The sequence below is a fragment of the Oryctolagus cuniculus genome, chromosome 5 (assembly GCF_051225735.1).
Source record: "Oryctolagus cuniculus isolate XC-2025 breed Fujian yellow rabbit chromosome 5, ASM5122573v1, whole genome shotgun sequence".
Lineage (NCBI taxonomy): Eukaryota > Metazoa > Chordata > Mammalia > Lagomorpha > Leporidae > Oryctolagus > Oryctolagus cuniculus.
In genome coordinates, this window is record NC_142871.1 from 128,513,457 (window position 1) to 128,537,985 (window position 24,529).

The following is a 24,529-nucleotide window of genomic DNA, read 5'->3' on the forward strand; positions in this document are numbered from 1 at the left end:
AAGGGTATGGGAGAGGGAGAGGGAGATGGGATGGGAGAGGAAGGTGGGAGGGTGGGTATTGGGGAAAGAACCACTATATTCCCAAAGTTGTACCTATGAAAAATGCATTCATTAAATAAAAACTCAAAAAAAGATTCGATTTATGTAAGTCAATGAGCAAAGGACATGAATGGACAATTCATAGGAATATAAATGACCAATATAAGAATACATTTATCATATTAATTAAGATCTACACATTAAAATACAATATAACTCTTCTCTAGGAATTAAAAATTTATCTAAAAAAGAATGGTAATATATGATGTTGGTATATGAAGAAATGGGAAAAACTTGAATTGACATAGTATTTTGGGGTAACAATTTGATGATAGATTTATTAAATGTAAAATATTTTACATCTGCTTTACATTTCTACCTCTGAGGATTTATTTTACAGAAATAGTCTCACAAGGGAAATGATAAATATTTAACAAAATATGCACTGTAGCAATGTTTACAACATTAAAATTAGAGACAATCTAAATGCACAAGAAGAAAAAAATAGTTAAACTATGATTTTTTTTTTTTTTTTTTTTTTGACAGGCAGAGTGGATAGTGAGAGAGACAGAGCGAAAGGTCTTCCTTTTGCCGTTGGTTCACCCTCTAATGGCGGCCGCCGCCGGCACGCTGCGGCCGGCTCAAAGCGCTGATCCAAAGGCAGGAGCCAGGTGTTTCTCCTGGTCTCCCATGGAGTGCGGGGCCCAAGTACTTGGGCCATCCTCCACTGCACTCCCTGGCCACAGCAGAGAGCTGGCCTGGAAGAGGGACAACCGGGACAGAATCCGGCGCCCGGACCGGGACTAGAACCCAGTGTGCCGGCGCCGCAAGGCGGAGGATTAGCCTATTAAGCCATGGCGCCGGCCTAAACTATGATATAACTATCCATACAATGGGGCACTTGGTAACTCTGTGATAGGTCAATATGTATACCAATATGCAAATACCTTCAATCTACTAAGAATAAAAGCCAGCTGCAGAAGAAAGAGAACACAGAACATGGTCCTGTTAACAAGTGAATGAAAAGCAATAATGACATGACTGTGTGTATAGTTGGCGGAATACACATCAAAGATTAATGTAGTGGGGGTGGCATAGGATTAACAGAGACCCCTTCACCTTCTATATATGAGTTGGATGTATTTCTATATTTTGAATCTGTACAAACTTTTATTACATTCTCACATTTATAATCACACATAAAAAACAAGAGATTTAAACAAGAAATAACGGAGTATGCCCAAGGAGAAATAATATTTCAAGGTCACCTGCTGCCCTCACCTCTGACCGAAGACGGCAGAAAGTGGCCTCCTCAAACTGACAGATCTTCATGTTGTGCTTTTTCAAGAATGAGAATGCTGAGGGTTGACCCCGAAGACTGCTTGCCTTCCTCAAATAAAAAAAAGCCTCCAAACAGGATAGGGATGAAGAAACCAGATTAGGATTAGGAGAGGCTGGGAGTGAGGTTAAGATGAAGGCTGGAGGAAGGTTATGAGGGTTGAGATCTGAATTTGGACCAGGCTTGAATTTCGAGTTAGAAATGGGGAGCTGGCTGTGCATGGGCTGGTGCTCTTTCACTACCATGCGCCCAGTTTTTGTTTTCTCCTGCATTCCTCCCGGCTTGTCTCCCTCCCATCCTTTTCCGCTTTCTACTCAGGTTACACTGACAAGAAGAAATCTCAGTCAAATTCCTAAAGTAAGAGGGCTCAGCTCAAGGCTTTACCTAGAGAACAGGGCTTGCTCACCATGTAATTATCCGACAGGTCCAAGGAGGCCGCAGCAGCCTCCAGCAGGTAATAAAATGCACATGTGGTTTCTCCAATGACCAAGCAGTGCTGAGTAAGAGGCGACAGCACTAACTTCAGGATTTCCTCACAGTGACAGGGCTTCATAGTCAACAAGTGTTTCTCAGAGCTAGGCTGAGCCAGCTTCTTGTTCACTTGATCCAGGAACTCTCCCTCTGTTCTTTGTGGAGAGATGACAAAGGATGAAAGTGGTCACAAAGCTGCTACTTTTGTGGGTGCACCACACTGTTCCCAAGAAGATTTCTTATGTAACTCATTAATTCTAAGTCTATCCTTCTCCTCCATCACTCCCTAAGCTTTGAAAGTCCAGAAACCAGGACTATAATCATAAGGCCCTATTAAAGATTTTAAAAAATCTAAAGCCAATATAAGTGCCTCACAATCTCAATGGGGAAACACAATTATAAATGTTAAATGAAACTTGACAATGACATAAAGCAGTGGGTAATATTTCTCTGGGCTACAGTGGTCTTCTTCCCAAATGATAACTGAGCAGGGCCTTGAAGGGTGAGCCGCACTCTGGAAAGTGGAGGATGTAGAGGTCACCCAGCATTTAAAGAGTTCTGTAATAAAAACACGAAGGTGAGTAGGGAGTGGTTCATGTGGAACATAGATTTTTGTTTGAAAACAGAAGGAAACTGAGTTAGGTAAGTAGTGTAGGGAGCTGTATGCAGAATGGCTGGTAAACTCAATTTGGGGCCATTTAAAATTGATTAGCGAGGCATCAGAAACTCAGGAAGCCTGTGGATAGGAAATACATATTCATTTTTAATGTCATGTTGGGTAAAAATAATTGACAAGACAAATTTATAGCTGAAAAATATCTGCTTTAAGCATACCTTTGAAAATTACTAAATAAAACATTTCTTAGTCACTAAGAAATAATTTCTCTATAGAGAAATGAAACTTGCCTTTCCAAATCTCTGTCGTCCTAAATTTTGGGCGGAGAACAAGAATCCCTATTCCTGGGTAGTCTGAACTGTCTTGGCTGTGAGTGAAGTGAGTGCCCCAGTTTAATGGCTTCTGTCTCTCTCTTGCACCCCCTCCAGATCTACCCTCATTATCTTCATCTACCTGCAGGGTTCACTTGAGAAGGCTTTCTGACTTCTGGATGTTTCTTCCTGGAACTGCAAACTATCTGTGGGGAGGAAAATACATGATTATCTTTAATTATCTGTGTTTGGATTAACTAACTACTTTCTTCTGCAGTTTACAACACAAAATCAAGACAGTAGATTGTGAATTCCTTAATGACAACTACTTGCAATTCAAATAGTAACTCCTCAAAACAGTCCCTAACTTGAAGGAGGCACTCAATGTTTGCTAAATGAAGGGAAAAAATGAGTAAATGGTGCGTCTATCTTGGTTTGATGGCTACTTCTAATAGTGGAAAATCCATGAATACATCTGGATCAGTTTCAGGACCAGATCACAGTCAGCTGCAAACTCGAAAACCAAGTGAAGGAAATCATGCTAAAATGAAATGCCACAGTCCACTAAGGTCACAGAAGCAGAGAAGTTTCCGGCTTTACCTTGTTGGCCTTAAATAGCCTTCTGCAGCTGTCTTCTCAAAGATCAAAACAGCAAATGCCAAGAAAGGTGTTAACATGTTACTTGTTAGAGTTCAGAGCATGGGTGGCAGGACTGACAAGCAGCCTGAGGGAACTCTCACAAGGCGGTTTGGATTAAAGTAGGAGGACAGGTTCTCTGATGGTAACGATGTCAAATAACAGCTAACGTCACAGAAGACACGAGTGTGGCAGCAAGCACTACCGTAGTGCACAAATCCAAGGGGCACCATCACATCATGGTCTCTTGTGACTTTCATCTTCTGGAGTTGGGCAGTGCCTGGTCTATATGGGCATGCATTGAGGCCCTGGGTGGGAAAGCTCAGGTTCAGCTGCCAGGAAGCTGCTTTTCCCTTAACAGATTGACAAGACTGCCTAATCCAAAGCTGAAACTGACCTCTTAGATGGAAAGTACAAAAAGTGCAAATGCCCATAGAGTTCACCTGCCAGTGCAATTGCTCTAAGTCACTGATCTACCTTCATAGAGTTGTGATAATGTCAAAGCTAGAAAGGGTATTAGGATCACAGATCAAATCTGTCATTTTAGCCCGTCTCCAGCAACAGTTTACTATTTCCCTCATACTGTTCCATACTCCACAACACCGAGGAACTCTCAGACAACTGGAGACAATGAAATGATCTGTCCTGTGAGGTGAGCTAACAGAAAGGTTAAGACAAAGACAGAAGCACTCTCGTCTGGAATGCAGTTTAAAAGGCTGTGGTGAACACTGATATACCAGCACAATCTTCTTCAAATAGTTATATCCTATTTATCCCACAAGACTCAGCTCTGGCATTATCTCCATAAAATGGAGAGTTTTCTCAGACACATTCCTAAGGTTGCATTAATGACCCCTTTTCTAGGTATTCCAACCCTTTTGTATGCCATTTTCCTTCCCTCCTTCCCTCCCTCCCTTCTTTTTTTTTTAACATTTTTTTGAAAGAGTTAACAGAGAGGGAGAGACAGAGAAAGAGAGAGATCTTCCATTTGCTGGTTTACTCTCCAGGTGGCCACTACAGCCAGCACTGGGCCAGGATGAAGCCAGGAGACAGGAGCTTCATCCAAGTCTCCCACAAGGGTAGCAGGGGCCCAAACACTTGGACCATCTTCAACTGTTTTTCCCAGGTCATTAGCAGGGTGCTGAATGGGAAGTGGAGCAGCTGGGAGATGAACCAGGGCCCATATGGAATGCCAGCACTGCAGGTGGCAGCTTTGCTTGCTACACCACAACACCAGTTACCTGTATGCCATTTTCACTGTCTTTACCATGCCATACTGGAGTTCTCTATTTATACATCTGTATTACTCCCCACCCTGAAACTGACAGCTTCAGGAGGGCAGAGACTGAAGTTATTCACATCATATTCCTAACACATGGTATATCACCTTATTTATACAACTCCATCTATGTTCACTGAACTGAATAATAATAATATAAATAACACAATAGCTAAAATGTATTGTACATTCAATATGTGCCTGGAATTTTTCAGTGTCTTATATATTTTAACTAATTTAATACTCATTAATGACCCTATTAAATTAGTAATCCTATTCTCCCAAATTAATTGAGATTAAGTTACTTGACCAAGACTGCAAACTAAGATAAGTACAATTTCTAAAGTTCCTTTTTAACTCTGAGATTAGGTTTTTCTTATTTCTGGTTGTTTAAGAATAAATGGTTCTTTCTACTTCTTTTTTTCCCTTAATCTGATTTCAATTTTTGGGTGAAGAGCTCCAAGTACATAAATAAAGTGAAGTGCTGGGATGGTGTTGTGGTATAGTGGGTACCACCTGCAACGTTGGCATCCTCTATATCCTGGTTCAAGTCCTAGCTGCTCCACTTCTGATTCAGTTCTCTGCTAATGTGCCTGAGAAGGCAATGGAAGATGGTCCAATTGTTTGGGCCCCTGCCACCCATATATGGGAGGCCTGGGTGAAGCTCCTCGTTTCAGCCTGGCTCAGTCCCAGCCATTGCAGCCACTGGGGAGTGAATCAAAGGATTTCTCTCTCTTTCCCTGTCTTCCCCTCCCCTTTTTATAACTCTGCCTTTCAAATAAATAAATAAATCTTAGAGAGAGAGAGAGAAACTGCTGCCACATGTTCTCTCTCTACTTCCTGGGTTTACCTTGAGGAGAAGGTGGCTGCAATTTGTCTGTGATCGCTTGTGTCAGCACTGAGCCAGTATCTTTATAAGTACAGAATCGGGAGGTCCCACTGGAGCGCTTAGTAGAACAGACTGCATAACGATGGAAGGGGACAAAGTCTCCTCCACAGCAGCTCCCACAACGGCAGGCCAAATCTTGGAGAAAGCAGGCACATTCAAGGTGCAGAGCTATCTGTTGTTCCTTGGGCCACAGCTCCCAGGCAGCTTCCCGTAATAGAGGCACTCCAAATTCTAGCACCTCAGTTGGAGGTAGGAATAATTCCTCTTGCAGCCTGCGAAGAGAGGCTAAGCCAGCACCTGAAATTTAGCAAAATGTGAGAGTCTCCCTTAATGTCTTTTTATGCTACAACATGGCACATTTCTAAGTTTATAGAAATAGTTTACAGAAAAACTAATAATAGTTTATAGAAATAGTTTATAGAAAAACTTTATTCATAAACTCTTAGTTGGTACTACTGCCTCCTCTGTATAAAGAATTTTCATACCAATCCAAGAGACAGACCATACCTAAAGGTATTGAGCATACCCATTAAACACAACAGGGAAGAAGTGATCAGCAGTACAGAAATACATTGGAAAGATTTTTTTTAATTGTTCCTGCTAAATTGAGCTTGTTTATTTCAAATTATGCTAAATGTCACATAATTAGAAATGCTCTGTTCAAATATAGGGCTCAAAAATATTTCAAAGCCAAAGGGAAGCTCTGTGTGGGATATGTATGCTTTGAGTAGTCCATGCTATAGATCTACTCATTCAAGTGGAGAATTTGAGATGGTAATTATCTAATTAATCTCTTGCTTGTGCATGTCTGTTTCAATACTTCTTGCTAATCTTCCTTGTGAGTTTCTAAAATTAGGGATGGTTTATTCTTTTTTCTCACTATTTGCACCCAGAAGCCAAGAAAAAAGAATTTGGCAATATTTTCTGAATCCAAAGTCAAAATACAAATACTCTCAGTTAAACTACCAAGGAGGTAGAATTCTTGAAATTAAGATAATTCTGAAAAATATAAGATTTTGTTTTCACTACACTATGGCTCCTCCATGGTTTAAGTGATCATTTTCTTCCTGTTTCTTAGCCATAAGCGTTAAGAGAGGCCCTTGATATACTGAGATTGTGGACTTTGCAACAGAGAATACCCTCACTGGGGACCTCTGTTCAGACCTGAGAACAAGGAGCAGCCCTTCCTCACCTGACTTTTCCTCTTTGGTTTGATCAATGATGTTGACAGAGGACTGCACTACTATGGGTTCAGCAGGAAGCTCTTGGTCTTTGTTGAGCCAGTGGAGTACATGTATATCCACAAGAGCCCTCAGCACCTGAAACAGCTTATTTTTATTCCATCCAGGCAAGAGGTGCTGCAGTAGATCTAAGTGGAAGGAGTGACCGATGACAGCCGCACATTTTAGCAGCAACTGTTCCTCTGAGCTCAGTTGATCCAGTTGGTTTATCGCTATTTCTGCCAATAATAATAAACATCATTTTCAGAAGCAGCAACAGCAATAAACAAAACTTCTGCAAACCTAGAATTCATTATGTTGATAGTCTATCCACCTTAATAAGAAAAAGCCTTGCTTTTTTTTTTTTTTTTTTTTTTTGACAGGCAGAGTTTGACAGTGAAAGACAGAGAGAAAGGTCTTCCTCCGTTGGTTCACCCCCCAAATGATTGCTACGGCCGTCACGCTGCGCCGATCTGAAGCCAAGAGCCAGGTGCTTCCTCCCGGTCTCCCATGCGGGTGCAGGGCCCAAGCACTTGGGCCATCCTCCACTGCACTCCCAGGCCACAGCAGAGAGCTGGACTGGAAGAGGAGCAACCAGGACAGAATCCGGTACCCCAACCAGGACTAGAACCCGGGGTGCTGGCGCCGCAAGCGGAGGATTAGCCTAGTGAGCCACGGCACTGGCAAAGCCTTGCTTTTTGTTCACCCTCATCTACTGCCTTGCTTTAATCCTCCTTTTCCAATTCAACCAAACCTCTTGAAAGAGGCTTATCTTTATGTCCCCATTTTGCATTCATTGTTCAACCAACAATAATCAGGTTTTTACTACATTATTAACAGTTTTATTCCCATGGACACCAACATTTTGATAGTAGACCCAAAATCATGCTCTGAATCACTCAGCTACAATATTTTCTATTTCCATATCCTATAATCTAGTTTTCTTCTCATTTTCAACTAAATGAGAGCAAGATCAAGAGACAGAGGGAGAGAGAGAGAGAGAACAGGAGATAGAAAGAGCTCAATTTTATTTTTAAAATCAATTTCTAATTTTTTTATAATCATTTATTTTAGTGGCAGAGAGATGGACAGAAAGAGCAGCAGATGAGAGAAAAATAGAGAAAGATCCCATCTACTGATTCACTCCTCAAATGCCCAAAACCAGGGACATCAGGTCCTCCATATGAGTGGCAGGAACTCAATTACTTGAGCCATCACCGCTTCCTTCCAGGGTCTGCATAAGCATGAAAATAGTCTGGAGTTGGAGCCGGGGATCAAACCCAAGAACTATAATATGGGATGTGGGCATGTTAACCAATGCCTTGACTCCCAGGTTAAACGCCCATCTGTGGAGCTATTAATTTTAGTTTTGGACTTAATAACCCCTTTTCACTCCTTGACAGTGTTGAACTGAGGTTAATTTTTAGCTGTTTCTTAAGATTTTGATAAAATTAGAATGTCATTGTGTTATTGGGTAAAATTATTGTTTATGCTAACAATGGCCTCTGACAGGGAAACTGAGTTTAAACTGGGAGAACTGTGAATGAGCTGGTGAAAAGCCTAGCTTTGGGCTTTCTCAGATGTAGTAATTCTTGTACTAAATCACGCTCCTTGTAGGGCCTAAAAGCTAAGCCTATCAGCTGTTAGCGATAGGAGTTCCGAGCTGGGACATGGACATCCCAAGCACCCATGCATCCTCGTCTCATTCACCCATACTGCAGCTATTCCCTGAGCAGCCAGAAAAAAGTCCCTGGACTGCTGTGGGGACTCCCACTAATGAAAACCACCTGCGGATATCCTGCTAGCATGCTGCATTTCCTTCTAAGTCAATGCCAAGTATGGCCTATCATAGTGGTATGAATGTAAATTATCTTGCTGGACCCAAACCCTCCAGAGTGAAGAGCTTATAGCATCTAACATTCATAAAATATTTACTATGTACCATGATTTACTTCACTTAATCCTCAACTAACTCCCATGAGGTAGGGGATATTGTTATCCTCATTGTGCTGATAACAAGACTGAGGCTTAGATAAGTTAGCTAATTTATCTAAAGTTTCACATCCAGTAAGTACAGTGCCCAGGTTATTCTGCCTTCAGAGCCTCGGTTCTTAACTTTTACAAGTAGTGCTCTGTACTGCCATTTTGTGTGCATGTCTTATTTTCTCAGAAATACCATAGTTTACTCGAAGGTATGTTCATCACAATATTTCTCAAGAGGGCTTAATATAGTACCTTGCTAACACTTGAAAAGGACATTAAGAAAAGAGCCCTCATCTCAAGGAACATCTCCTCTCCAACTATGCATAACAATTCTGATGGCTTCTTTATTTTTTATCTCATCAGCTATTAGCAACTTACTTTCCACTACTTTATAGTGAGCACAACAGAGACCTATACTCCATCATCCACCAAATTCTCAATCACAAAGACATTGTAACGGGTTCACTTGAGGGTTCAAGGGACTTGCCTTTTAACAACAGTGGCAGAAGCACTGTATCCAAGTTCACATCATCCTTGACAGTGCAGACATATAATTCCTGGTCTTCACAGCTGGTAGGAACAATACTAAACAGTGCAGATTTCATTGCATTGGCTGTAGGGAAAGAAAACATCATGTTCAAGGAAAGCAGTTTAAAGGCACAAAATCCAAAAATTTAGTTGAGAAACTAAAGGATAAAGAGGGCTAGAATGTGCCAGGGTTCCGCGTTTCACTTCTCCCATTCTTCCTGTTCTCTTTCTTTCATAAGGTAAGGACACTCTTGGTACCACATGGCATGTAACAGTGGCCAGGATTCCTGTTCACCTTAGAAACAGCTCTTGCTTCCATTGCCACTGCTCTAGTCTGGCCTTCTAGATTTACACATACCTCTACACTTTCCTCCTCTCCCACACTTCTTCTTCCTACTATTCACCATCCAAACCCTCCAGTCATCATCTCATCAGTAATGTTCCATTCCCTATACTCTCTATGTATATTTATATATTCTATATATAAACTCATGTTTATAAATTCTATTTTCCTATCCCCACCTTCTGGGCTGCTCAAAAGCAATAGATTGATGAATTGAATTAAATTATCTGAAGCAGGTATTCAGAGTTTTCACCTTCATTGCATAAAATTGCATAATATGTTTGGCCAGGCCTAATTTGGCCCACAGTGTCAACAGGGAAATAGGTACACACCTCACAAAGGCCAGGGGATACCACGCTGGAGAATGCCCTTCACCACCTGGACCAGGGTGAAGACCTGGGAAGTTACGCTTACCAGACAGGGTCTCCCACTTGGTGTTCTCCTCCTCCTCCTTTTGTAGGTCATGAAAGAGCAAAATGTCCTTAGAGAGAAGGTCCTGGCATAAGACCTCACAATAGAGGGGGTTTCTAAAGCACCTGCGGAGAAGGTAGCTGCAGAGAGGTAAGTAGGGGATTGCTGACTAAAGATGCCCACTTGGGGGGAGCCAAGCATAAGGGTACCCTATACTGAGGGGGGCTTTCTTTTGTTAAAGTCAGCTCTGGATGATACATGCTAACAGAGGGAAGCAGCACAGAAATGTAAAAAATAATTTCTGATAGGCTTTGAAATGAATTTTCTGCCTTTATTATTTTGCTTCTATGGATGTTCAATAACATCCTCTTGCTAAATGGCTTAGACACATATAACCAACACATTAAGCAAGCCATACAAACCCAACTGTCCTTGGAAAGTCTGAATGGATGGCCCAAGGAGGTAGTTCCTTACTAGTTTGCAAGGACCGTGTCTCCCTTAAAGCTAGTCTTGGGCTTCACCATGGCTACTAATGCCATTCTCTCCCCCAAAACTCTGATGAGACCTGGGCCTTCTCATTTATACACATTATAGCACTGGCTCCTCCCTTAATGAACTGCCCAGCTGATCCTAGTCACTCACGTCTGTAGCTCTTGGGGGATGCTCACCACCCCCAGTTCCCAACATGCCATTCTCAACAGTGATGTTGCTGCCAACTTCGAAATGGGCACAAGGACAGCCTGAGGGCTCTGCAGGAAGTGCTGGGCCCAGCAACAAAGGGTGTTGGTAGAGGTCAACGTCATCAATATGATGATGGGCACACTGGACAGCAATGATCCCAAGAATGCCCAGGAAGCTGCATCCATATACTGAGCTTCGTCAATGAGGAAAATCAGTGGTATTTCCCTCACTGCCTGGAAATAATAGCAAAGAAACAATAACAACCTCTGATTAGAAATGAAGTATCTTGGTTTTCAAACCTCCCATGAATTTCACACCAACAAATTAAATAAAATGCCAACAAAAAGGATGGAGTTTTCAGAGTAAAACACATCCTAAGTCCAGGTAACATTTTACATTACAAATATAAAATACAGCCTGTATGGTTAATTCCAAAAGAAGCATACTGAGTTTTTTTAGACAATAACTGAAAAATTAAATGAGGCATTAAAATATTCTTCTCTAAGTCAAAATTAAGCTTTCAAATATTTAATTTTGGCCAAGACTTCATCCTGTGTGGGAATTAATAATACTTTAAAACAGCAATTTCCAAAAGAAGTTGCACCCAGGAGTGCTTGCCAACACTACCAATTACCAGGCATCACACTCATACAGACTTTAAAAATATTTTAAAATCACTTTTATCCAGATTTCTCATTATACTCCCCACTGCCTCAGGCGACCATTCTAATATGTTTCTTATACAGCTTTTGGTTTGTGTAGTGTTCTCATAAAATAAGCATTATTGTTTTATCAAGTAAATTGCTTTTATATAAATGCTGTTGTATTACAGATATCAGTATTTCTCTTTTTATACAGGACTGTCTTAAGATCATGCTGTATAGCTGTGTTTTCATCCATTCCCTCATTTCTAACATCTGCATTTTACTCCACGGTGTTCATGCCAATGCTTACCAGGCCTTCATAAATAAACACTGCAGTGAGCAGCATTTCATACCCAAGAGTAGAATTGCTTGGTCCAGTGAATGCATATCATCAACATTTGACCAGTTATGTTTAAATGGCTTTCAAGAATGGTGTTATCAGTTTCTGCCCAGAGATTTTTGATTCTACAATCCTGAGATAGAGCCTGAGCATCTGCATTTTTAATAAATAGTAAAACAGCTATCTACCCTGCATTTGGAAACCACTGTTTTAAATTAAGTTACTAAAATTTCATTAAGAAACAGGATGAAGAAAGAACTAAGAGCTTTTCATGTATAATGTGATGTGCTGTTGGATGAATGCAAGGTTAAAGACAGATTCAAACAATGAAAAATCAACAAATAGGCCAAGAAATGCCTAAATCAAGATGTGATATGAATGAATTAAAATGAGTATAAACCATTTCTACATATTAAGGGTTAATGGTGTGTAACAAAATTACCCACCTCCTGAAGCACTTGAATAAAACACGACTTCACCTTCTTTTGTCTGGCCAAATCATCCATGTGCGAAACTTTGAAAGATAAGGGAAACTGACCAGGAAAATTATTATATATTAGCATTCAAAAAGACAACCTAATAAAAATAGGCAGTTCCTCCAAAAGAAACAGAAAATGATTCCATTTTGATTGAGAATGGGTTTCTGAAGATTGGGTAAGATACAAAGGCCAATCCAACCCTCACATGTAGTTAAGAGGGAGAGACAGGAAGCTCATTGAAAGTTACAGACAGAAATCTATCTCCTTTCTGTAGCAGACTCTGACGAAGGAGTAAATGAAGGTTTGACTTCCTTTGGGCAGCTCTAAGTAAACCCCAGTTAAGCCAAGTTTACCAGGATGGATGTGTACATGAGTCTTGTCAGAAAGAGATGTAACACATATTGCCTAACCTTGTTTCCTGCGCTAGGATGAGGCACATGAACGACCATGGATCTGACAGCCAAAGTGAGACTGCTGTTAGACAAGTTAGCAAGGGCTAGCACCCCCCAAAAGGCCTAGCTTAAACAGAGGGCTATGCTGAGGGAGTGGACAAATGTTAGTATTTCTATTCTCCACTAAATTTAATACTCTGAAGGCTGGGTAGATTAGAAGGAGTTACGGAGGATGAATAAATGGAATTGTGGACCAGGGAATTTTTCAGTCTGCTTGCTATTTGGGACCACATAAACCCTAGACACTAGTAGCTTTTGAAATTCAGATGCTGGTTCAAGTGATAGATTCTGTGGCTAGGAAATAGGAAGTTAGGGTTGAAGACTGAAAAACAGCGACTGATTCACGAACACACGGATATAATTCTTAGGGATGCACTATGGGTCAGATCAATTAATATTCTTAGCACTTTAAAATTTACAACATACTATCTTATATACTATCCTCTTTAGAATTCATGCAAAAACCTTATAAAGTAAATCATTTCAAGATAAATAAAGTAGGACTCAAAGAAGTTGAATGATTTGCACCAGGACTAGCAAGTGTGAAAGTCAGTCATAGAATTAATTTTCCTCAAAAATGAGAAAGCCTGGGTTTTGGTGTCAAAGGGATTTCAAATCTCAGCTCTACCATTACTATGTACTCCTAGGCCACACACACACATGAAGGTTTGTGAAAACAAGTACTAAGAATAATAAGATGACAGGTTTACTCTGTGGCAAAAACTGAAATCCACACATAGTAAACATAGTAAATATTTTACATGAATTTTTGAATACCTGCCTCCTCCCATCTCCCGATAAATATATTTGGCCTAGGAGTATTCAATGAGAAAACAATTCTGGAAAACCATAACCCGACTCAGGAAGCCACTGCCTCCATTACCTTCACAAAGAAGAGGTCATTGAAGAGGCAGTGAAGTGGTTCTTCCACTATCCCACGGAGCTGTCTGTGGAGGCACTCCTGCCGGTAACAGCCTGGGCATGTGTCAATCTCAAAGAAGATGGCCATGAGGGTCTGGATGGCATAGAAGCACTGCTTGGAATCTGCTTCCTTCAGCTCCAATGGCAACACCCTGGTGAATGTCACTTGGTCACCGGGAGTTCCCTGACCCACACAGAGGTTACTCCTCCACCAGTCCAAGGTTGTTGAATCTAGTGACACAAGAGTTTCACCAACAAGGGAAAGAAGCCCCAAAAGAAGTAGACTCTGACAGTGTCAGACTACGTCTTTACCTGTACCCTTCCTTTTGTGCCAGACAGTTTATTTCAGCCAATAGCTGGCTTTTCCCACAGCCTTTTCCACCTTCATACAGAACTGCTTGTCCCTTCTTCTGGTGTAAACACCCCTGCTGTGCCACTCTAAAGGCTTCCAGTTCTTTCTCTCGATCTATAAAGGGATCAGAGGAACCAAACACTCCTGTGCTTTTGGTAGGCACTTTATTTGAAATAATTTGCAAGGCTAATTCTTAGAATACCTCCTCCCACCCCAACAGAATGCCTGGCAGAATCCCAGGGCCTTGCAGCTCTTTCTAGCAAGTCAATCCTGGACTAAACAGACATGTGTACATTTTGAAGGTCTGTTCCAAAACCCAAGTAATAATATTCAGAACATCTGGTTACCATTGACACAGGAGCTACTAGATAATTTCAATTTTTTGTAAAACTTTCTATAATAATTTAATCTTCAAAGTTTTACACTGTTAAAAGATAATGGATTAATAAGAACAAATGGAAAAGAACACTCACCCAACAAAGGGTGATTTTTATTCCTCTTTCTGGCCAAATGTCTCTTTCCAAACATTCTGGGGGAAAAAAAGGTGGGTATATTTGTTTAATAGAAATAGATTCAGGAAACAATTCTCCTATACAACTATTTTCAGACAACTGAAAAGTAGTTTTGTATAAAAAGGTTTTTTTTTTTCCTAAAAGAGCTCAAAGAGGAGTCACTATAGGAAGCAAACTTTTTAAAAAAAAGTATAACTACTTATTTTTTTTTCGAAAGGCATGATGATAGAGTAATCTTCTATCTGCTGGTTCATGCCCCAAATGCCCACAAGCCAGGGCTGGGCCAGGAAAAGCCAGAGCACAGAACTCAATGTGGGTCTCCCACAAGAGTGGCAGGGAGCCAAGTAATTGAGCCATCATCTATTGCTCCCAGGGTACACATTAGTAGGAAGGTAGACCAGAAGCAGAGGTGGGAGTTGATCCCAGGCACTCCTATATGGGTTATGGGTGTTCCAAGCAATGGCTTAACCCATCATACCATCATACTACAACGTGTTTTTTTTTTTTTTTTTTTTTTTGACAGGCAGAGTGGACAGTGAGAGACAGAGAGAAAGGTCTTCCTTTTTGCCATTGGTTCACCCCCCAATGGCCGTGGCCAGTGTGCTACAGCCGGTGCACCGCGCTGATCCGAAGCCAGGAGCCAGGTGCTTCTCCTGGTCTCCCATGCGGGTGCAGGGCCATCCTCCACTGCACTCCTGGGCCACAGCAGAGAGCTGGCCTGGAAGAGGGGTAACCAGGACAGAATCCGGTGCCCCGACCGGGACTAGAACCCGGTGTGCCGGCGCCAGAGGCGGAGGATTAGCCTAGTGAGCTACAGCAGCGCCAGCCTACAACGTATTTTTTAAAAGTAAAAATTGTGAGGACAGAGAGGGGAGATGGAATATTACTGGTTTTTCCAGGCTCATGGGGATAAATTGCAAAGTGTACAAAGGAAAAAGAACATTTGGATTAGTGACATTGCTACTATCTTGCTGTTGTTGCAAGGCACAAAGTTCACTGAGGAACTAGCTAAAAGCTAAACATAAAAGCTGAAGATCTCAGACAACCCTTCTGTTATGTGTCTTATTCCAGAAGGCTAGAACTAGCAGCATCTTTCTAATTCCATATAATTGAAAACTTATTTCTATGCTCTTTGTAAGAGACAGGAATGAACCATCACACAATAATACTTACACACATCTCCTGTGACCAAGATATTCATACATCTTTCCTGGATTAGAGATGTTTTTCATCATTTTCTCTGGGAGTTTCTTGAAGCTGTAAGCAGGTAACATAGATCTCAGATATGTTACCTCATCACAGGACACCAAACCTGGATAAGCAGTTATCATTCTGGTCACAAGGCTCACTTTCGGGCCAATAACTGTGTCAGGCAGACAATAAAGAAAAGAGTGGAGAATTTTTTGACTAATTCCTTACCTTCATCCCTTAAGTCACAGAGCTAACCATCCAATGTCCTATTCTACCTGTATATTCATGTCTTGCTACTGCTCCAACCACACCACAAAATACTGGTCCATTGGTGATACTGATGGAAACAAGCCTGGGGATCAAAAAAGTAACAATGGGTAAATACCATCAGAAGCCTCCATGTCAGGCATTAGATCTCTGCCACCCCTCAGATCCAGAAGTCTAGTTTTATTTATTTATTTATTTTTTTAGTTTTGACAGGCAGAGTGGACAGTGAGAGAGAGAGAGACAGAGAGAAAGGTCTTCCTATTTGCCGTTGGTTCACCCTCCAATGGCTGCCGCGGCTGGTGCGCTGTGGCCGGCGCATCGCGCAGATCTGAAGCCAGAAGCCAGGTGCTTTTTCCTGGTCTCCCATGCGGGTGCAGGGCCCAAGGACTTGGGCCATCCTCCACTGCACTCCCGGGCCATAGCAGAGAGCTGGCCTGGAAGAGAGGCAACCGGGACAGAATCCGGCGCCCCGACCGGGACTAGAACCCGGTGTGCCGGCGCCGCAAGGCGGAGGATTAGCCTAGTGAGCCGCGGCACTGGCCCAGAAGTCTAGTTTTAGAGCTGAGAATAGGGAAGGCCAGAGGCTGCTGTCTGTCTGCAGCACAAGACTGGTACACAGTTCTTAATACTAGGAGGTAAACAAAGGAACAAAATGGTACTCCTACTTCAGGAGTTTTAATTGGGATGTTATTATTAGGAAAAGATTTTTTTTTTTTTTTTTTTAGTTTTTTTTTGACAGGTAGAGTTATAGACAGAGAGAGACAGAGAGAAAGAGAAAGGTCTTCCTTCTGTTGGTTCACTCCCCAGATGGCCGCTACGGTCGGCGCTGCGCCGATCCGAAGCCAGGAGCCAGGTGCTTCTTCCTGGTCTCCCATGTGGGTGCAGGGGCCCAAGCACTCGGGCCATCCTCCACTGCCCTCCCAGGCCACAGCAGAGAGCTGGACTGGAAGAGGAGCAACCGGGACTAGAACTCGGTGCCCATATGGGATGCTGGCGCTGCAAGGCGGAGGATTAACCAAGTGAACCACAGTGCTGGCCCCCATAGGAAAAGATTTTTTAAATCTCTGTCAGATGCTTTATACTTTCAAACTTAGTACCTCATCTGATCCTTTGAGAGGTAATCAACAACAAACCTGTTTGGTGGGTAAGGCAAATATTTTAATATCATTTAAGAAGAGAAAAAAATAAAGGAGTTAATTAGCTTCGCAGAATTATACAGCAGAAGTGAACAGTAGAGTTAAGTTAGAATGAGAATCCAGGTCTCCTGATTCCCAGACCTTTTTTTAAAAATTATTTGTATTGGGGTGGGAGGGTGGAGATCTGATCTGTTGGCCCACTCCCTAAATGGCTGGGGCTGGGATGAGCCGAGTCAGGGATCCAGGAATGCAATCAAAGTCTCTCATGTGGGTGGCAGGGACTCAATTACCTGTGCCATCACTGATCCCTCCCAGGGTCTACATTAGCAGGAGCTGGCATCAGAAGCCAGAGCCAAGAATCAAACCCAGGCACCACAATGTGGATCATGGGCATCTCAACCACGATGTCAAGGACCTGTTCTGACCAATGCTATTTCTACTGTACCATGCTGCCTCTAGTATACCATGCTACCATTTTTGCTGCCCCCAAATGACTAAAGAGATGACAACAGAGAGTAAATGAATCAAATAGTGCAAGAATGTCAGAGTAAAGAATAATCAAGAATGTCAGGACTGCTGATGGAAGGCTTCCTAAAGCAAATTAATCTTTGAAATACATTATTTAAAATGAGTATATTTTTCCTTCATGCATATCGCATATATTTATCTATTCAACAAGTATTGAGAGGTATGCACATTCCAAGTACTTAGATGTTAAAAATATCCTACCCTGGAGAGGTTCCAGGGAGGGGCAGTAGAGATTAGGGAAGCGAAGAGACATTTCTGTCAGGAAGACAAATATTACACGTTAGTGATCAGTAGAACACATTAAGAGCAAACAAAAAGGATGCACCTACTCATACTGAGGAGTAGAAAGAGTATTCATAAAGGAGAGGGTATTTTGTCAGGCCTCGAAAGTTGAAGACACTACTAAAGTGGGGTTAACAGCCTCCGATCCAATGGGAAAGGCACAGTCTTTGAAAATCCTAGTGTGGTTGTGCAAAATTTAGTTCTTGAAGATGGCTGGAGTACAGATAATGTTTGGAGTAGGAAGAGGTGAAAGAAGTGCTTCTATCTAGGCTAGCACTGGGTATATGAATTATTCAAATTGAGGGGACACAGTTTTAGGTGAGAGAGAGGCTCAAAGGTGGCAATGGCTAACTTGTCATAACATGGAATAAACAGATTTGACTGATACGAATATTTATGCTGCAGGAAACAAGACACATGGATGGACAAAGAGGTTGCAATGTGGCATAATTAGTCTCAAGTTAAATCTACAAAACACAATTTTCAATGGTTCAGAAAGAGCATGCAAAAGTGGCAGCAGGGCCAACATTATTGCCTCCTCCACCATCAAACCTCTCCTACCTTCCCTAAGAACAAGACTGGGGACTTTGTTCATTTACTGGGCTCACTGCCTCAGGGTGAGTAAGAGACACTTGAGGGAAGACTAGGCAGTCAGTTCTGTTGTCATACAAAGAGCAAGCCTAAAAATCTTCTAGTGTGTCAAGTTTCCTCTACTGAAAATAACCTTTCCCACTTTCTCTACTTGATGAACTACTTTCCTTCTCAACCTGCTGAAAAGTTATCTTTATAAGTTATCTTATAACAAGTTGTTGCAGCTTCTATAGCATTTTCTTCCTGCACCAACTTTTACCATATTCAAGTGAGTTGCTTACTTAGCTGAGATGGTAGTATCTTATTTCTCTTTATGTCCACTGCACCTACTTAGCACAGTAACTGGCTCATGGCTATATTTAACAAAGGCTTGTTGAATGGATGCATTTATGCATGTGAGAAACTCAGCTATTAACAAGACAATGATAATGAAACAAATGATAGTTTTCTCACTTACTTACTTTTTCTTTTATTTTTAAGTCCTCCTTGTTCTTTCTGCCAGTCTATATCCTTTCCTTCTTTTAAAAACCTTGTCCATTGATAAAGATACCTTTTATTCTATATATGTAATTACATATGTGCTTCTGGTACCAAGAACCATGAGATGAGATTCTGAGACTGAACTCTCTACATCTTAAAAGCATCCCAGAGGGGCCAGTGCTGTGGCATAGTGGGTAAAGCTGCCACCTGCAGTGCTGGCATCTCATACGAGCACTGGTTTGAGCCCTGGCTGGGAAAGCAGTAGAAGATGGGCCCAACTCCTTGGGCCCCTGCACCCACATGGGAGACCTGGAAGCAGCTCCTGGCTCCTGGCTTTGGATCAGTCCAGCTCTGTCCTGGTTGGGAAGTAAACCAGCAGATGGAAGACCTTTCTCTCTCCCTCTGCCTCTCTGTAACTCTGTCTTTCCAATAAATAAAATAAATCTTTTTTTTTTTTTTTTTTTTGACAGGCAGAGTGGACAGTGAGAGAGAGAGACAAAGGTCTTCCTTTGCCGTTGGTTCACCCTCCAATGGCCGCCACGGCCGGCGCACCGCGCTGATCTGATGGCAGGAGCCAGGTACTTCTCCTGGTCTCCCATGGGGTGCAGGGCCCAAGCACTTGGGCCATCCTCCACTGCACTCCTGGGCCACAGCAGAGAGCTGGCCTGGAAGAGGGGCAACTGGGACAGAATCCGGCGCCCCGACCGGGACTAGAACCCGGTGTGCCGGCGCCGCAAGGCGGAGGATTAGCCTAGTGAGCCGCGGCGCTGGCCAATCTTTTTTTTTTTTAAAGTATCCTAGAGATATACTCAGGGTATCACCCTCTTTCCTCTAAAAGGGCTAAAAATGGAAGGTATTTATCAGAGTATTAGATGCCCAAGGTGACAGTAGCTTTGGGTCTGAGTTCTGCTGCTGTGATGCAGGGAGGCATGAGCACCAGAATCTGCTACTGAGGTCACACAGGCACCATTTCCCACATACGTTCCTCAGGACACTGGTTCTTCTGGATGTTTACAGGTCTGCCTGGAGAAAAGTATGGGGATAAACTAAATTTGGGAGATGCTGAGTAAAACTAGATATAATAAATTCCTTTACTATGTGACTTCTCAGAACCTTTAATATGTTAATAGATACTGGGAACTTCTGAGAATGAAGTTATAGTTTGTATCACTTCCCAATCGTATTTACTTTTAGGAGTATATTAGGGGATTAATATTCTAACAAACACACTTTGGGAAAGCCTGATTTAGCACTTTCAAGGAAAAACCACTGGTCTTGACACTTAGCTTTCAGGCTCTGACATTATTACTCTATTTCGCTTACCAGCATAATATTTCTGGATTTTAGTTTCCTTAAATTAAGGAAGTCAAATTAATGAACTCTAGTATTCTAGACAGTTCTTAACATCTATTATATTCTAAACTAAATAACACCAAAATGATAGCCTACAAGTCACAGAAGGCAACCTTAAGGGTATAGTAAAGTAGCCTCTAAAGGCCAAAGACATAACTGTTGCATTCAAGAGTAAGCGCCAATAGCAGGATCTCTGAAGGCCACAGGTAAATGCAAAATTCAACAGAACAGACTAGCACAGGAAGGGGTGGCCGATCATATCCATACTAGAGATAAGACTGGGAAAGGGTTGTAGGCATATCTACAGATTCCAGCAGTCCTGAAAAACATAACAACACTGTGCCTTGGGCTAAGAGTTTCAGCATCTATTAAGCAACTATAACATCTTTCCTATCTGTAAAGTAAGGAGTTGGATCAGATAATCTCTAAAATTCTTTCCAGAATTTACATTTTATGTCCCCACAATTACACCACATAAAAAATATATGTGATTCTTTGGGAAATGCATTTGCATTTTATAAGAGGCAGCTGTGGGTTAATGGTACAACACAGGACTTGAAATCTGAAGATCTGGGTTTCATTACCAGCTCAGCTCTACTCATCTGCTGATAACTTCTCTTCTGTGGCCCGAGTTTCCTCATATGTAAAAGAGGGATAAAAATTTTCATACCAGTAGCATATACTAAAGTGTTCCATAAGAATTAAAGCATGATATACATGCATGATATAATTTTATTCACTTCAAGTTATGGCAAGCAAACTAATATTTGACTCAATAACACTGGAAATAACTTTCTCAAATTCCATCAGCATATACTTTCCACATAGCTTTCTATTAAAAAGAAAAGTCAGGGCAGGTGTTCGACCTACTGGTTAAGATGCTGTTTGGGATGCCTATATCCCATGCTGGAGTGCCTAGGTTCCAGTCCTGGCTCTGCTCCCAACTCTAGTTTCCTGCTAATGCACATCTTAGGATGCAGTGGATGATGACTGGAGTAGTTAAGTCTTTGTCACCCAAATGGGACTGTGTTAGTTCCTGGTTTCTGGCTTCAGCCTGGTCAGCCCTAACTGTTATAAGCATTTGGCAGGGGGCATGGGGGTGGGGGTGAATCATGGATAGGAGATAATTTTCCCCTACCACCAGGTTTTCAAATAAAATAAATACAACTAAAAAAAAGTCATTTGAAAACTCCAAGTTTTCATAACACAACTGGTGGGAAAATGGATTCTTCTATTCCTTCATAGAAGGTAGTGGGGGTAGAGTGGGTATGGAGGGAAAAGATTTGTTCAGTGTGAGATCAGAAAAAGCAACAGGTTCTAGGAAAGATCAAGAGCGAAAGTCAGAGAGTGAACCAGCTGTGGTCCTTTCCATCCAGGTCATTCTCCCACAGCTTCTCTGCTCCCCCTTGTAGACTAGCAGCCACTCCCCATGCAAACATGTCATCTGTGTTATATTACTTTACACATCTGCTTATTCCTTTGCAGTGTTCCTGAGTCCTGCTATGAGCATTTTGTTTTTCCCCCCTCCTGCTCCCTTAGATAACACCTGTATTTTTATTTTCCATCAGTGTCCAGTATAGACTTTTTATCTACTGATTATTTAATAAATCCTGCTTGCTGACTTCTCTTATATGTTCTCTTCTCTAGGCAATTCTGTACACCTCACCCTCTGCTACTTATTACTACCTCCTACCCTGCCTGAAGAGCCCCCTGGGGCCTGAGAAGCTCCTCTGCCCCACTTTCCTCCTCACTTGGTTTCAGTAAGATTCTCCCAGCAGAAGGTGAAGATGTGGAAGGAGCTTTCCAGGGCATGTGCACACTCGTCTGGCTTCTTATGCCCAGGAAGGCCGAAAACACAAAGGAACATGCAGCCCTGGGATAGACGACAAAGAAAGAAAAGTTTACTTGGGGAAGGAACATGGCTTACCTCAACTAAATCAACTCTTTTGAATAAGCCAGATCTTATCCTGCCTGGTCTGCTGCTGGGAAGAGAGAATTTTTCAGGATTCATGAAATGGGCCACAGCAACATGAACATTTAAAAAAATATGTTGGGGGTGGATGTTTGGCCTCGTAGTGAAGATGATTCTTGGGACACCTGCACCCATACCGGAATTCTCGGTTTCCAGCCCCAGCTCTGCTCTTGATTCCAACTTCCTGCTAATGTGCACTCTGGGAGGCAGTAGGTGATGGCTCAATTATTTGGGTCCCTGCCACCCACATGGGAGGATTAAGTTCCTGGCTCCTGGCTTCAGCCTGGTCCAGCCCCAGCTGTTGCAAGCATCTGAGGGTGTGAACTAGTGGATGGGGGAGTTCTGTCTCTCTCTCAAAAAAGAAAAAAAATTGATACATGAATTTAAAAGATAAATTTTAAAAATGTATCTTGATTTAGCTGCCTATTCAAAGAAATGAAACTTAAAGGATAAGAAAAACGGGTATCTTTTCAAAAATTCAATTGCTAGTATATGCCTTCAGCCAAGTATCCCTGCTCACATTTTTCCACCTATGATGTCAAATATTAAGATAACGCCCTTTGGGGCCGGTGCTGTGGCTCAGCAGGTTAAGTGCTGTCTGCAGTGCTGGCACCGCATATGGGTGCCAGTTCAAGTCCCAGCTGCTCTACTTCCAATCCAGCTCCCTGCTAATGTGCCGAGGAAAGCAGCACAAGATGGCTCAAGTGCTTGGGCCCCTATATCCACGTGGGAGACCCAGATGAAGCCCCTGGCTCCTGCCTTGGGCCTGATCCAGCCCTGGCAGTTGTAGATATTTGGGGAGTGAACCAGCAGATGGAAGATCTATCCCTCTATCTCGCCACCTGTGTAATTCTGACTTTCAAATAAATAAATAAATATTAAAAAAAAATGCTACCCTTTTCCAAGCTCTTCAATCATTTGAGAAAAGTGTAACACTGACTTTGTTAATAAAGCTACATACTATTCTTTCACAAGGATTTTCAAAAAAGAATTGAATAAAAAACAATACAGAGGATAACCTTAAGCCTGAACATTAAGTTAACTAGAACACTCCATCTCTAACTATCAGCTGAAATTTTAATGTAATATTATAGTTGTTACAAAATAAGAAGTTGAAAATCTGACTTATGCTTATGTTATATGGAAGATAAGCTGGTCACATAAGACTTACTACTTCTTACTTTAATGCTAATGGGTCAAGCTCCTCTGTACTTACTTTCTCAAACATAAAGATCCGGCTCAGCTGGCCACCCCCTTTCTCAATGACTGTGGAGATGTATAAAGCAGCCTCCTGAATAAGATGACACAAATGCAACACCCACGTTGTCTTGTGGAACTCTAGGCTGATCAAAACCACAGTCACTGTACGGAGTTCAGATACATACTCCATTGGTTGGCCTTCATCAATCTACAAAGACACAGTGCGTTACCCTGACTGTATCTTCAACTGTCAGCATTATGTTTGGGTATTTTAATTGTACATTTTATGTTGAGTACGAGGAAATAACTTTCATGTGTCATTTTTCAGAGGCATAGATACATAAACCACTACACTTGGAATTAAAACTAACTTTAAACCTATTTCACTGGTGAAATTTTCCCATGTTTTTATATTTTCTAAGACTTAGTCTGATATGTCCAATTCTATTAGTCATTTTGTCTCTTAGCAAGGGATTTACACATACTCCTATATTCAGTCAGTATATATTTACCAAGCACAAAGTCTAAACCCTGTTATAGTGTTCTAAGTTCCTGAAGGATAAACTGAAAATCAAATATGGTTTTTACTTTCTAGGATTGAGAAACCTAAATATAGTAAAACGTGTTCATTGCAGTAGTTATATTGGTACAGATGGGGAAATCTACTGAGATTACAATGGGGAGCAGTTGAACTGGATCAATACAAAAACAGTTACATATAAATGTACACCTGTTCACACACACACAGTCTACATGATGACTCAAGAACTAGGATATAACCTTCTTCAAAAGATTGGTCATTATGTGTTTCCGAAGTGTTTGCTCAAGTGCAGAGTCTGGATCCAATTCCAGGGCAGTTCTTAGAGTCTCTGAGGAAAGGAAAACAAAATGTCTCTGGCCATGTGGAAAACTGATCTTCAAAGTTTGGGGTTTAGGTAGAGAGGACATAGCTACTTACCAGTGCTTGTACGGTAGTGTGGTAGATAATTGAGGCACTTGTCAAAATGTTCATCAAAATCAAATGGGTCAATGATCCTCATATCTCTTAACTACAGAAAAGAAAACTGCTCAGTTCTGTGCCCA

At 41.7% G+C, this 24,529-nt stretch overlaps 1 protein-coding gene across 9 annotated transcripts in view; it reads right to left on the bottom strand.

Moving 5' to 3' along the window:
* Positions 1-24,529, bottom strand: part of LOC100348238 (adenylate cyclase type 10) — a 44,303-nt gene that overhangs the window by 8,911 nt on the left and 10,863 nt on the right. For 7 of the 9 annotated variants that reach the window (XR_016234077.1, XR_016234079.1, XR_016234078.1 and 4 more), the window contains 18 exons: positions 24,405-24,495; positions 24,227-24,315; positions 23,463-23,654; positions 22,026-22,147; positions 15,913-15,989; positions 15,620-15,809; positions 14,408-14,463; positions 13,895-14,048; positions 13,545-13,734; positions 12,177-12,263; positions 10,708-10,979; positions 10,069-10,205; positions 9,271-9,396; positions 6,773-7,039; positions 5,542-5,877; positions 2,919-2,982; positions 1,785-2,004; positions 1,321-1,446 (listed from right to left, as the gene is read on the bottom strand). Coding sequence is in view for 5 of the 9 variants with exons in the window: in XM_017345107.4 (XP_017200596.2) it covers positions 1,321-1,446; positions 1,785-2,004; positions 2,919-2,982; positions 5,542-5,877; positions 6,773-7,039; positions 9,271-9,396; positions 10,069-10,205; positions 10,708-10,979; positions 12,177-12,263; positions 13,545-13,734; positions 13,895-14,048; positions 14,408-14,463; positions 15,620-15,809; positions 15,913-15,989; positions 22,026-22,147; positions 23,463-23,654; positions 24,227-24,315; positions 24,405-24,495 (2,796 nt within the window). In the remaining 4 variants the exon portion in view is untranslated. The remainder of the gene's footprint in view (positions 1-1,320; positions 1,447-1,784; positions 2,005-2,918; positions 2,983-5,541; positions 5,878-6,772; positions 7,040-9,270; positions 9,397-10,068; positions 10,206-10,707; positions 10,980-12,176; positions 12,264-13,544; positions 13,735-13,894; positions 14,049-14,407; positions 14,464-15,619; positions 15,810-15,912; positions 15,990-22,025; positions 22,148-23,462; positions 23,655-24,226; positions 24,316-24,404; positions 24,496-24,529) is intronic. The other 2 variants (XR_016234081.1, XM_008262894.5) reach the window with 2 other exon arrangements.